General features: G+C 45.3%; 1 protein-coding gene across 1 annotated transcript in view; it reads right to left on the reverse strand.

Annotated features, from left to right (window-relative positions):
* Positions 1–3,070: 3,070 nt before the first annotated feature.
* LOC120852505 (NADPH oxidase 5-like) overlaps positions 3,071–14,097 on the reverse strand; it is a 47,728-nt gene continuing 36,701 nt past the window's right edge. Inside the window, exons 15-16 of the mRNA XM_040225779.1 lie at positions 6,395–6,561; positions 3,071–5,438 (exon numbers count right to left, since the gene is read on the reverse strand). Coding sequence (XP_040081713.1) covers positions 5,307–5,438; positions 6,395–6,561 — 299 coding nt within the window. The 3' untranslated portion in view covers positions 3,071–5,306. The remainder of the gene's footprint in view (positions 5,439–6,394; positions 6,562–14,097) is intronic.

The following is a 14,097-nucleotide window of genomic DNA, read 5'->3' on the forward strand; positions in this document are numbered from 1 at the left end:
TCCCTTTCTGTTCGCCTAGAGGACTGCCAACACCTGGGTGGAAGGAGAAAAGTCAGCCAGTCGCGGGGATGCGCTTGTTTCTGGTTAACGGCAGGTTGGCCCCCGATCTAAGCATCTAGGAAACATCCAGATGGATGGCCCGGCTAATCTGTACACCCACATATTCGATCCTGTCACCTATGATGATGTGAGGTGGCAGAGCCTCAGCCAATGAACTCCTCCCACCCTCCAGCCCGCCGCCCCAGACCTGCTCTGACCTTGCGACTGGGAAAGAGGAAAGCCCAGAACTTGTACACTGGGTGCAGGGATGGGAGGGGTGTGGTGTGTGTATGTGTGTAGCAGAGGGTGGGGAGGTGGAGGGCCGTGTGTGTGTGTGTGTGTGTGTGTGTGTGTGGTATGGGTGTATAGCAGAGGGGTGGGGAGGTGGAGGGCTGTGTGTGCATTTGTGTGTTTGTGTGTTGGGGTAAGAGACTGGCAGCTAGAGAAATTGATTTTTTGTCTTTGCCATGCCTCACGACATGTGGAAGTTCCCGACCAGGGATGGAACCCATGCACCCTGTGCATAAGACTCTGAAGGTGTGTAAGACTCTGAAGCACAGAGTCTTAACCACTGGACCACCACCAAGTCCCAAGAAACTCTAATCTTGAAAATGAAGTTTCTTGACTTCATGGTTCTGTCTAAGGGAGAGTTGCCTCCAGCAGAGAGCTTTGGGGTGGGGCTTTCTTCCCTGGCTCTTTCGGATTCACTACCATTCAGAAACCACTCTCCCTCCCAGCAAAACAAACCCTCTTGAGATCGCTGGTTCCGCAGTGCCCTCCAGTGGGTAACTAGAATATGTCTGGAGAGAAAGCCTTGGACACACATGGTCACAAGTCACACCTGTGGATCCTTCAAGGATTTTAGAATCTAGGTGCAAGTTCCCCCGCATGCTCCCATGCCTTTTGGGAGATAAAATTCTATGTGAAGAGTTGGCTGTTTGCATACAGTGGCAGATCACTGGAAATCTGTAATGAGAGAGCAGGGGACTGTGGACTGGGGACCAGTTTTTCAGGGGAGTATGAACAGTTGTCCTGGGCAAGCTGTAAGATAATGGTGACTGTGTGTGCATGTGTGTGTGTGTGTGTGTGTGTGTGTGAAGTCCTGTTAGCACACATTAGAATGCTCTGCCAACTCTTGCCACATGACTGATATATTCTCTTTACCAGCCCCCCCATCAGGACACCCTCCTAGCTTACATCTACACTCCACTGAGTGACAGTTGCTTTTTTCCCCGAGCTTTCCCAAGTCTGATGATAAGGCAAAAACACAGACTCAACAGGAAGAAATGGGCTCCAAGAGTGTGACCCCAGGCTGGTAACTTAACTGTTCTTGGTCCGAGTTTCTCCATGGGAGTTAGATGTCCACCGGGGTCCAGCCCCCTCAGGATCCAGGGAAACCCGAAGGAGAAATGGCATCGGCGATTGATTTAGAGAGAGATAAGGAAAGAATGTTGAAGATAAGAAAATAGAGGAGAGAAAGAGGCTGATATTCCTTGGTTTACATAGAAAGCCAATAAAACTCTGAGACAAGAAGTTTGCCCTGTTCACAGAGGCCACAGGTGCCCTCCCGGTTTCCCGAGGGAGTGAAGACGCAGAACGTCTTCCCGTTCAGGTCTTAGAAACCCAGGCAGATAAGTGAACACAGGGAGCCTCTATGCTCCAAGGGATCAGCCTGAAACAGAGAGGGAGGGAGAGGGAGAGAGAGAGAGAGAAAATGATTGACACGGGGTGACCAAGCTTCTTCAAGTGAGGCCCAATAGCTTTATTTTTAAAAGGTACTTTTATACCTTGCCTTATACATAGAGGGAAATGAAAGATGCAAGGTCATACAGAGTCAGCCAAAACATTCCAGCAGTTTTGCCCTTATTGAAACCAGGATTTTTTCTGCCTACCTTTCCCACGAATGATGTTGTGTACAGTATCTTTTGGCCTTGGAGGCCTGTGAACATTTTATGACCCTCTTTTGATAAAGGCTGCTCAACCAGAAAACTTATTTTCCCTCAAAGTGTTTTTTCTTTATATTTCTAATCTATGTCAGCCTCAGAAAATGCTAAACAGAGTTACATTTTTTACAGAGCAAAGGTGCAGTGAGTTACAAGAAAGAACCAATTAGCTCAAAGTTCTGATGTGGTTAATTTCAAGGCTATACTTGTTTTTCTTACATTCTCACTATGTTAACTAATGCATTCCCAGGTGCACAGTGGGTAAGAGATACGGGAACTTAGCAACAAGCATTGGCTCTATACTGAAATCCTATACCAGCACTACTCTAATAACTTTTAACTCTTTGAAAGGCTCTATGTTTTAGGCTTTCTGTGCCTATCACAGGTGGGAGGCTGTAAATAATCATATGCGTAGCTGCGAGAGTCTGGATATACCTGCCAAGCAAGCTAGAATGCTAACAGAGGGGGTGTGATTTGAAATATTCCTCTCATGTCCAGGAGACTTATTAGCTATAGCCCTAAGTTGATTGTCTCCAGAGAAAGTTGGTCAGGGATAGCCCCCTGTTAATGTCAGAGAAGTTGGTGAAAGTCATGAAATAGTAAAACAGACAGATTCTGGTTTGGGGGTAGATGCTCGAGAAAGCCTAGGGAGCCCCTTGAGCCCTGAAGCCTTGCTTAACAGTTCTCTTCCACATGACCTTGTCATGGGTGGGATCTCCCGTGGTGGCTCCCAGCAGATGTCTATCCCAGGCTTGTTGGAAATTAAACACAATCGTGCACAGAAGCACCAACACAAGGCCTCTCAGATATGCTGACGCCCACCCCCAGGAGAGGCCCTGTGAACCTGGTGGCCCTCCTTCCTGCCCTCCGTGCGGCTCGTGTGGCTGCCTCCTCTACCTCCAGGCTGCCAGCTGGGTCCCACTCTCCCTCGCATCCTTCCTCCTGCTCCTCCTGCATCTGGAATATGCCGTCCTGTGTCCCATCTTTTCTCTGTCTGTCCCAGTCCTCATGCTGTGCTCTGCCCTCTGCCCCAAGCTGCACTTCAACATCCTTACCCACCAATCCTGTGTTCTTGCTGCTGCTGCTGCTTTTTTTTTTTTTTAATATTGGTTGTGCTGGGTTTTAGTGGTGGCATGTGGGATACCTTAGTTGTGGAATGGGAACTTTTCGTTGTGGCATGTGGGATTTAATTCCCTGGCCAGGGATCACATCTGGACCCCCAGCATTGGGAGTACAGAGTCTTAGCCACGGGGCCATGAGGGAAGTCCCCTTTTGCTGCTGCTATTTGAAAAGAACTTCTCTCACCCCTGTTGTTTCATTGTCGCCCACAAGATGACTCCGTGTCCTCTGAACTCCCCTCACCTGCTGTGTCCCAGGCTCCTCTCTGATGCCCAGCCCTTTATAAGAGGTGTCACCATCACGGTTGTCACATTTACCTGTTCTGTGCCCAGGACTTCTAACCCACAGAATAGAAAGGCATATTCTACAATCCCATTGGAAAGTGCCTGATTCCAACCCCCTGAAAGCCGCTTTGGGGAGGAGAGTTTAGACTGTCACAGAAGAGACGGAACCCAGCAAGACCAGCTGCCAAGGCGGAGGACGTGCAGCAACTGTGAAGTCCCCAGAGGCTTGCAGTGCGGGGCAGAGAGAAAACACCCAGCTCAGATCTGAGGGGTGAGGCCAGCTCTTCTGCCCCTGCCTACCACCCAGGACATCTCTTCCCCAAAGAGTCTCCCAGGGGAGCTTCTGTATTTGCTGTCCTTGCCATCGACTCCTGTCTGGACAGTGAAAGATACAAACAGGCTCCAAAACAAAGGAAGCTATAAAGTAGAGAATGGGCTTCCCTGATAGCTCAGTTGGTAAAGAATCCGCCTGCAATGCAGGAGACTCTGGTTCGATTTGTGGGTCAGGAAGATCCCCTTGAGAAGGAACAGGCTGCCCACTGCAGTATTCTTGGGCTTCCCTTGCAGCTCAGCTGGTAAAGAGTCCGCCTGCAGTGTGGTAGACCTGGGTTCCATCCCTGGGTTGGGAAGATCCCCTGGAGAAGGGAAAGGCTACCCACTCCAGTATTCTGGCCTGGAGAATTCCATGGACTATATGATCCATGGGGTCACAAAGAGTTGGGCACAACTGAGCAACTTTCACTTTCATGAAGTAGAGAGAAGATGCAGAAACTCAGATGCTGGAGCAATAAAGAGCCACCCAGGGACAGAGGATGAACGTCCTGAGCACTACTGGTAATGTCTCATTTCAACCCCAGCAACTGTGATCAGGGAGGTGGGGCATCAGGCCCATCCTTCAGATGAAGAAACAAGCTTGAGGAGGTTTCCAGGGCCATACCACTGGGCCACAGCAGAACTGAGCTACAAGTTGCAACCTGCCAGATTCCCAGGCACAGGACTTCTCTGTGACCCCCATGGAGAGACACACACAGAGACTCTGTCTCCATCCCACTTCTCTAATGACTCAGTGTGTGGAGAAAAGGGAAAAGCATCATGCCGAGCAAGGAAGGGACACACACAGGGGAGAGACACAAAGAGAAAGGCAGAGAGAAGAAAAAGGACACGATATAAAGAGAGATGGGAAGACAACAACATAAAGAGAAGGGAAAATTAGCTGCCATCTCTCCCTATGGACATGGATTCTGGATAAAACACACATTCCAGGTCTCAACCCCAGATCTGCAGAATCAGAATTTCTGGGCATGGGTCCCAGGAATCTACCTTTAAAGAAAGTTCCTCTGAGTAATAAGGTTTGCTTTGAAATGCATCAGAAAAACAGGATAGCCTGGATGAACAGAGGGAAGAGGATATGGAAAATACGTACTAAGCCAAACATAGCAAAATGTTAACTGAGGATATCTAGACAATGGGTAACACTGTTCCCTGGACAAGTCTTTAAATTTCTGTATGTTTGAAAATTTTCAGAATAAAATGCTGTGTGTGTGTAAGTTCCAGAATGACCGTGATGATCAGGTGGGTCTGGGACCACTGTAGGAGGAGGGAAGATGTCCTCAGAGGACTTCTGGAGGAGGGGTTGGCCTGGGAAGGCCCCCTGTGTCTCCCAACCATGTCACCTCCACCCCTCTATCCCCTGGCCAAGTCTGCCCAGCCTCACAGCAATTCCCAAACTCACAGCAGCACCCCACAAGGCCCCGCCCTCTCCCTGGGCTCTCAAGGAAGTCGGTCTGCCTCCTAGGGCCTCCTGTTCTGCACATGGAGCTGGATTCGCTGGGTCCCCTTGAGGCTGGTCCCTGCAAGGCACTAGCAGCAGTCTGATCAGGCTGGCAGGCAGTGGGTTTGGGCAGAGCTGGGAGGGGCAGGGCTAGAAGTTCTCTTGGAAAAACTTGAAGCTGAACTGCTCACAGTGGCCCTTGAGGATCTTGGCCAGAGCTGGGGAGCCACAGAAGAAGACCTGCACTTTGCCTTTGTTCTCAGCAGCCACCTTCTGGAACACCTAGAGTCCACAGAATCGGGGAAGAGCAGAGGGAGAAGAGGGGGACTTCGGACCCACCCAGTGACTCACCTAGTGGGGCTGAGGATATAATGGGCCAGGGTGGGTGTCCTCCTCATGAGGAGCTCCAGGGCATAGCTGCTTGGCTTTGGCCATTAGTTTAGAGGCCATATGCTCAATGCATAACCTGATCTAGACCCCAGGGAGGGCTGGACCAGAAGCAGATAAGACCCAGGCCCTCCACTCAAGGAGCTGCATCCATGGGGGAGACATGTACTAACCAGCTGCAGTGCTGGGGGGCGATGGCAGAGCCCAGCAGGCACACTGAGCTCCAAAGCCCCAACTTCATGCCAGCTCACAGGCCTCCACTGAAATGCCTCTGTCCTGAAGTCAGGCTTTCTCCCTCAGGGAGGACCATTTTTAACCCCAAGTTCCGCTTAAGAATTGACTTGCCTAAAGTTTTCTTGGAGTTCAAGGCCTGCTGGCATCCCTTCCCCATCAGCTCTTATCATCTAAACATGGATCACCACAGTAGTTTGAAATGCAATACCTTCTGGTCATTTCAGGCAAACACTACACCCCAGTTGGTAAGTGCTCAGGGAGGAAAAATAATAATAAAACCAATCTGAGGAATATAATAGACTGGGATAAGGCCTGATATCTCCCCAGAACTCTGTCCACTAGGGCCTTTGGACTCTGATCTGCAGGGTATTTGCAGGCTGGGAGGGGCCTTGGAGGTCCTATGGACTAACCTCCTCTGTGATCAGATGGGGAAACAGAGGCTAGTGGTAGAACAAAGTGAGGTAGTGATGGAGCCAGAATGTAGGTACTCTGCCTCCCATTCCAGCCCTGAGGTCCTAGCTGGACTCTGGCTGCTTGGCCCAAATCTCCCTAGCCAGTGCCTTAGGCTCTCAGCCCCATTAGTCCCCGCAGGCTTCAGGACTCCAGGTGGCCTTTACCTTGTTCCAATCAGGCCGCCCAGGCTGGGTGCGTGTCTGGAGGCCCGTGATGGAGTCCTTCTTCTCCTTCTTGGCCAAGAGGTCGAGGGCCATCTGCAGACCAATGGCCTTTATGTCGTTCTTGCTCAGCGCAGAGGTCATGTACATGTGCAGCTCCAGAAATCGGCCTACATGGTGGGAGCAGAGGGCAGGGCTGAGGGGCCAGCACCTGTGATGGGGACAGGGCAGGACGCCAGCCACTCTGCCCTAGGGCTCATACAAATACCATCAGCTAATGTGTTCATCCAGTACCTCCATCTGACCAACACCATAGAAGGGAAAGATGGCCACCTTGGGCTGCTTGAGCTGGGCAGGCCCTATGCACGGCATACACGAGTTACCTCATTGCCACTGTCCAATGTAAGCCTTACAACCACCCTAGGAGCTAGACCTCATATTTGAGTGTGTGCATGCTTACTAAGTCACTTTAGTCGTGTCCAACTCTTTGCGACTCTATGAACTGTAGCCTGTCAGGATCCTCTGTCCATGGGATTCTTCAGACAAGAATACTGGAGTGGGTTACCATTCCCTTCTCCAGGGAATCTTCCCGACCCAGAAATCAAACCTGTGTCTCTTATATCTCCTCTACTGGCAGGTGGGTTCTTTACCACTAGTGCCTCCTGGGAAGCTCTCTGACATATATCCACTACTATGTATAAAATAGGTTTGAACTGTGGTGTTGGAGAAGACTCTTGAGAGTCCCCCTTGGACTGCAAGGAGATCCAACCAGTCCATCCTAAAAGAGATCAGTCCTGGGTGTTCATTGGAAGGACTGATGTTGAAGCTGAAACTCCAATTCTTTGGCCACCTGATGCAGATGCAAAGAGCTGACTCATTTGAAAAGACCCTGATGCTGGGAAAGATTGAGGACAGGAGGATAGGGGACGACAGAGGATGAGATGGTTGGATGGTATCACTGACTCAATGGACATGAGTTTGAGTGAACTCCGGGAGCTGGTGATGGACAGGGAGGCCTGGCGTGCTGCGGTTCATGGGGTCGCAAAGAGTCGGACACGACTGAGCGACTAAACTGAACTGAACTGAATGAGAACCTACTGTACAGCTCAGGGAGCTCTACTCAGTGCTCTGTGGGGACCTAAATGGGAAAGAAATCCAAAAAAGATGGGATATATGTTCACATATAGCTGACTTACTTTACTATACAGTAGAAACTAACACAATATTGTAAAGCAACTATATTCCAATTAAAAAAATTTAATGCAAATGACCCTAGGAGGGACACATTTTATTTCACACATCACTGAACTTGAACAGTGTTGGCGGCGCAGGAGGGAAAGAGATGCACCATAAGGGATGCCCACCCGAAAGAACCCTGATCCTTCTTCCCCCTCCTGCACAGTCACTACCCCCCACATGGGGGTGAAAAAGGAGATGAGGAGACACCAGGGTGGGAGGGAGAAGGAGGTGCTGTGGTGGTCTTCACTCTCTCCAAGACACTTGTGTTCAAGACAGTCCTCCCATTTCTGAGACTCTCCCTTAAGGAAATCATCCAAAGAAAGGGGGGAAAAAATCTATGTGCACATGTATATTAATTGCAGCTTTACTTGTGATAATAAAGAATTAGGAATAAATAAAATGTTCCATAGTAGGGGCATGGTTGAATAATTTATGGCAAACCATTAACTGTACTATTCATTAGATAAGTCATTAAATACTACTAGGAGAAGGCAATGGCACCCCACTCCAGTACTCTCACCTGGAAAATCCCATGGACGGAGGAGCCTGGTAGGCTGCAATCCATGGGGTCGCTAAGAGTTGGACACGACTAAGCGACTTCACTTTCGCTTTTCACTTTCATCCATTGGAGAAGGAAATGGCAACCCACTCCAGTGTTCTTGCCTGGAGAATCCCAGGGACTGGGGAGCCTGGTGGGCTGCTGTCCATGGGGTCGCACAGAGTTGGACATGACTGAAGTGACTTAGCAGCAGCAGCAGCACTGATACATTACTACTATTAAATTTATGGAGCAATTACTATGACTATTATTACTTCTAATATTAAATTTATTGAGCAGTTACTACTACTGCTGCTACTAATCTGAGTACTATTTCTGCTACCGCTAACTTTACTGAGCAGGTATTAAGTTCCAGCCCCTGTTCTAGGTGCTATACAGATGATCTCTCATCCAATCCTCATGACAATCCTATGAGGTAGGTACTTAGTATCCATATTTTTCAGATCAGGAAGTAGAGGCAAAACAAGGTGCTCAAGGTTCTAGAGTTATTTTGGATTAGAGTAGAAGACTCAAGTCAAACAAAATGACTGAAGCTTAAGCTATAGACATTAAAAATTATAAGCCACAAATTCTTTAACCCAAACCTTGGTATATAATTAAAGTTGAAATCAGAGGCCATGTGCTTCAGCTGCAATTAATGAGAAACCTTGCAAAAAATTTGAGGTAGCAAAGCTGTTGACTCAAGTGACTTTGAGAATGCAAAGCAGTGGGTTCACTGTTACCCTTTGCTTACATAGATTAGGAAGAAGCAAACAGTAAATATTTATATACCAGCAACCAGAAAATTTAAATTAAATCTAAACTTCCCCTGAGGCTATCAGCATAAAAGCAAGTTTCTTATGAATTAAAATACTTAAGCATTTAGAATAAACTCGGTGCTATATAAATATTTGCTTTAATTATTATTTACAAGAAAGGGCAAGAAGCTTTACTGCAACATCTAGCGTTTAACTGTCATCTTCCAAAGACTGTTGACTTGTGCTTTAAGGCTTTGGATGTTTGTGATAGTAAACTACATGTGTTGGAATGTTTTTGTAGAAAACTGTGTTTGATTACTTGAGCTCATAAACTATGTTTATCATAGGAATTTGAATTTACTCATGGCAACCCTGTGATAATTAAACAGCCAAATAATATCTAGTTCCAGTGAACTCAACAATATAAAAAAACCTCACCAATTCTCTTGAAGTTAGAAACATATCTTAAAATGTTCCTTCTTCTATAAGATTTTCCACAAGTAAAGCATAACAAAACAAAACAATGACTAACAGATTAACTTTAAGTATAGTACAAAACCTCAGTATCCACAAAAATGTCCCAAGAGGACTACTATGTATCCCATAGAAACATGTTATCATACAGTGCTCAGTAAAAAACGTAGGGTACAACACCTGCTGGGTGGGGAGGGGAGACTGCAGGGGCTGGAGGAGGACTTTAAACATTCCAATTTAACAAACATATAAAAGAAAGGACCATCCACAAAAGAATTTGTACATGCCAAGCAATATAATCTTTATCTTAGACCACTTTCTGAATTTTTTGATTGCCACCTCATCAGGAAAAATATTGAGCACACACCACAAATAAATATATATGTTCATCTCTACTACAGATTACATCTATTAAAAATCAATATTGGAACGAGTTCCCTGGTGGTCCAGTGGTTAAAAACCTGCCTTCCAGCACAGAGGACGTGGGTTTGATCCCTGATCAGGGAACTAAGATCCTGCATTCTGTGGGGCGACTAAGCCCGCACTCTGTTTACTGAGCCCGCGCACTCTAGAGCCGGGCTCCACAACAAGAGAAGCCTGCCTACCACAACTAGAGAAAAGACCCAGTGCAGTCAAATACATAATTAATAAAATAAAATATTAAAAAAAAACCATATTTGAGTAAAAGGAATCATAACACTCTCTCTTCTTGAACAACCAGAAATATGAGCAAGATATAGAAAACAATGGCTTCCAGACACTGATCAACAAGTTGTGCAGAACTGTCTTTGCTGAGAGAGGAAATAAGGACGTGTGCCTTACGACTGACTAGCGTCAGCCTCACTGAGTTGAGGAGACAGATACTGGAATTCAGAGAGGCCAAGACAGATAGAACGTGCCAGGCACAAAACTAGAAGAAAGGCACCTGCAGACAAACAGAGAAGAGGAAGAAGAGAAAGAGGAAGGGAGGACAGGGACTCACCCGCGCTAGAGAGCTTCATCAAGTTCCCCTTCAGTCTTCAGCAGTGAAGTGAAGTGAAGTCGCTCAGTCGTGTCCGACTCTTTGCGACCCCATGGACTGTAGCCCATCAAGCTCCTGCATCCATGGGATTCTCCAGGCAAGAATACTGGAGTGGGTTGCCATTTCCTTCTCCAGGGGACCTTCCCGACCCAGGGATCGAACCTAGGTCTCCCGCATTGCAGGCAGATGCTTTAACCTCTGAGCTACCAGTCTTCGGCAGAGTGTTAGTCTATACACACGTGAAAGAAAACTACCAGGAAACAAGAGGTGCCACAGTGCCTGGAGCTCAAACAGAGCTGGGAATAATCTGCATTCCACCATCAGGGATGCAGAGAGCTTGTAATATACAAGGCAGTAGAATGAGTCCTCAGAGGTGTAGCACCTTAGCTCTGGGGCTGAGTTAGACCCACAGTAAAGGCTGCTCTGGACTCACCCTAACAGAAGTTAAAAGCAAGGCTTGAAAGTATCCAAATCATCCTAAATAATGTAACTGTTTACCAGAACACAGTATAGTACTATTTAGAGAAATACACAAAATCCAGAACAGGACAACATATGATTCACAACGCGTGACATCCAGTAACAAATTATCAAGCATGCAAAAAAACAGAATACAATTCATAACCCGGAGAAAATTAGTGATTAGAAACAGATCCAGAAATGTCAGAGATGATGGACTTAGCCAAAGATGTTACAACATGTATTATAAGCACGCTTGAGAATGTAAAGACAGAACAGAGGGCCGTGATGAGGAAAGAAGCAGAAGACATAAAAAGATACCCAAATACAAGTTCTGCAGAAGAAAAGCACAATAACAGAAATGGAAAACACAATGGATAGGACTCATAGCTATTCTAGGTCTTTCGGTTTTTACATATGAATTTTAGAATCAGCTTCTCGATAGCTACTTTTAAAAACCTGCTGGGACTTTTACAAGAATTAGAAGGATCTCAGGTGGCTCAGTGGTAAAGAATCTGCCTGCCAATGCAGGAGACGCCAGAGACGTCCAGTTCGATCCCTGGGTCAGGAAGATCCCCTGGAGAAGGAAATGGCAACCCACTCCAGTATCCTTGCCTGGAAAATCCCATGGACAGAGGAGCCTGGAGGGCTACAGTCCATGGGGTCATAAAGCATCAGACAGGACTGAGCACTGCACTGTACTGTACTATACTGCAGAAGAAAAATGTACTTGAAACCACAGCAATAGGAACTATCTAAGATGTGGCATAGGTTGAGTGGAAAAAACCAACAACCAGATTCTCAATAGCCTGTGAGATATCAGTATAACACCTGTGTAACTGACGTGACCGGAAGGAGCAGGGGAGACAGAAAAAAATATGCAAAGAAAGAATGGCTGAAATTTATCCAAACTTGATGAAAACTCTAAGGCCATGTGGCCGAGAAGTTCAATAAACTCCAAGTACAAGAAATATATATTTTAAAAATTTCTTGGAAATGTTTTATAGTTTTTAGTGTTCAGATCTTGCTTGTATTTTGCTAAGTTTATCCATAAGCATTTCATGCTTTTAATATTTTAAAGATTTTCAAATACTAATTATTTGTTGTTGGAAAAGATCCTGATGCTGGGAAAGATTGAAGGCAGGAGGAGAAGGGGGTGACAGAGGATGAGATGGTTAGATGGTATCATGGACTCAATGGACATGAGTTTGAGCAAACTTCAGGCGATGGTAAAGGACAGGGAAGCCTGGCGTGCAGCAGTCCATGGGGTCACGAAGAGTTGAACATGACTGAGTAACTGAACAACAACGACAAATAAAAATAGAATTGACTTTTGCATGTTGACCTTATATCCTGGACCTTGTTGAACTCATTATAAAACTAATCTAAATAAAGAGCTAAAACTATAAAACTCCTGGGAGAAAACATAAAAGAAAATACTTGTGACCTCACGTAAGGCAAAGATTTTAGATAAGACACAAAACGCATGAATTCTACAAGAAAAAAAAATCTGATAAACTGGACATCATTAAAATTTCAAAATTTTGTTCTTCAAAAGAGAGTTTAAGAAAATGAAAAGACAAACCACAGACTGGGCGACTATATTTATAAAATGTACACCTGGTTATGGACCTGTTTCCAGAATATATAAATGACTCCCAGAGCTTAATAAAAAGAAGAAAAACATTGGATTTAAAGAGCAAACAAAATATTTGAACAGACACTTTATAAAGAAGGTATACATAGCAAGACCATATCTTCAACATTATTAGTAATTAAGGAAATGCAAATTAAGAGTATATTGAACCTAAAATAAAAAATAAATTAAAAAAAGTTTTAAGTATTTTGAACCTAGAGGGGTGGGATGGGCAGGGAAGGGAGGCCCAAGAAGGAGGGGATATGTGGATATTTATGGCTCATTCACGCTATTGTACAGCAGAAATGAACACAACATTGGAAAGCAATTACCCTCCAATTTCAAAAAATTAAAAACAAAACAGACAAAAAAGAGCATATTGAGATACCCCTATACACCCACTAGATGAGCTAAAATTAAAAAGACTGCCAACATCAAATAAGGCTGTAGTTGATGAGGTTGTGGAGCAACTGGAACTCCATTATTGATGGAAATACAAAATGGTACAACCACTTGGGAAAAACAATTTGACAGTTTCTTATAAAGTAAAACTGAGCACATTCCATACTACCCAGCAATCCCAATTCTAAGTATCGACCCAAGAGAAATGGAAATCATATGTCCACATAAAGACTTTCATAGTCAAAAATGGCTAAAAAGTGGAAATAACTCTAATATCCACCAACCACTGAATGGAAAAACAGATTGTGGTATGTCCACAAAAGGGAACACTTCTCAACAACAAAAAGGAATTAACTCTTTACTGAAAGATGCATTGTTATGAAATTCTAGAAAAGGCAAAACTATAGTGACTGAAAGCAGATTGCTGGTTCCCAAGGGCTGTTAATTGGAGAGAGGGTGTTGATGCAAAGTGAGACAAGGGAGCTTTGGGGGGTAAAAGAAATGGTCCATGTTTTGATGGTGCTCCCTAGGCTCCCTCATGTGACCACCCTGCTTTTAAGGTTATACAACTGGACACATTTGTCAAAGTGCCATTATATTTATTGGACACTTAAACTGATGAATCTTACTGTACATAAATTATCCCTCAAAAAATTTCTTAAAGAAGTGTGATTAGGAATCATCTGAGAAGCATGTTAAAATGTAATTTCTCTAGCCCTACTTCCAGAGAATCTGATTTGGAAGGTCTGGAATGAGGGCTGGGAATCTAACTTTTTAATACGTGCTCATTTTGAACAAAAAGAAATGTCATTTAAAAAAAGAGAAATGGGTGGAAAGTGAAAGTGAAAGTCGTTCAGTTGTGTCCAACTCTTTGTGACCCCACTGACTATACAGACTATATACCCCTCCAGGCCAGAATACTGGAGTGGGTAGTCTTTCCCTTCTCCAGGGGATCTTCCCAACCCATGGAATGAACCCAGGTCTCCTGCATTGCAGGTGGATTCTTTATCAGTTGAGCTACCAGGGAAGCAGGCTATACATTTTTATAAAATGTGAATAAGAAAAAAATATCAGAAGGAAATCCTTCATGGGTTTTTTTTCGCCCCTCTCTTAAGTTTCGCAAATTATTATGTATTATCGGGGGAAAAAAGCAGCTCCCTCTCCCCTACATTTCTGACA

The sequence above is a fragment of the Oryx dammah genome, unplaced genomic scaffold (assembly GCF_014754425.2).
Source record: "Oryx dammah isolate SB20612 unplaced genomic scaffold, SCBI_Odam_1.1 HiC_scaffold_26, whole genome shotgun sequence".
Lineage (NCBI taxonomy): Eukaryota > Metazoa > Chordata > Mammalia > Artiodactyla > Bovidae > Oryx > Oryx dammah.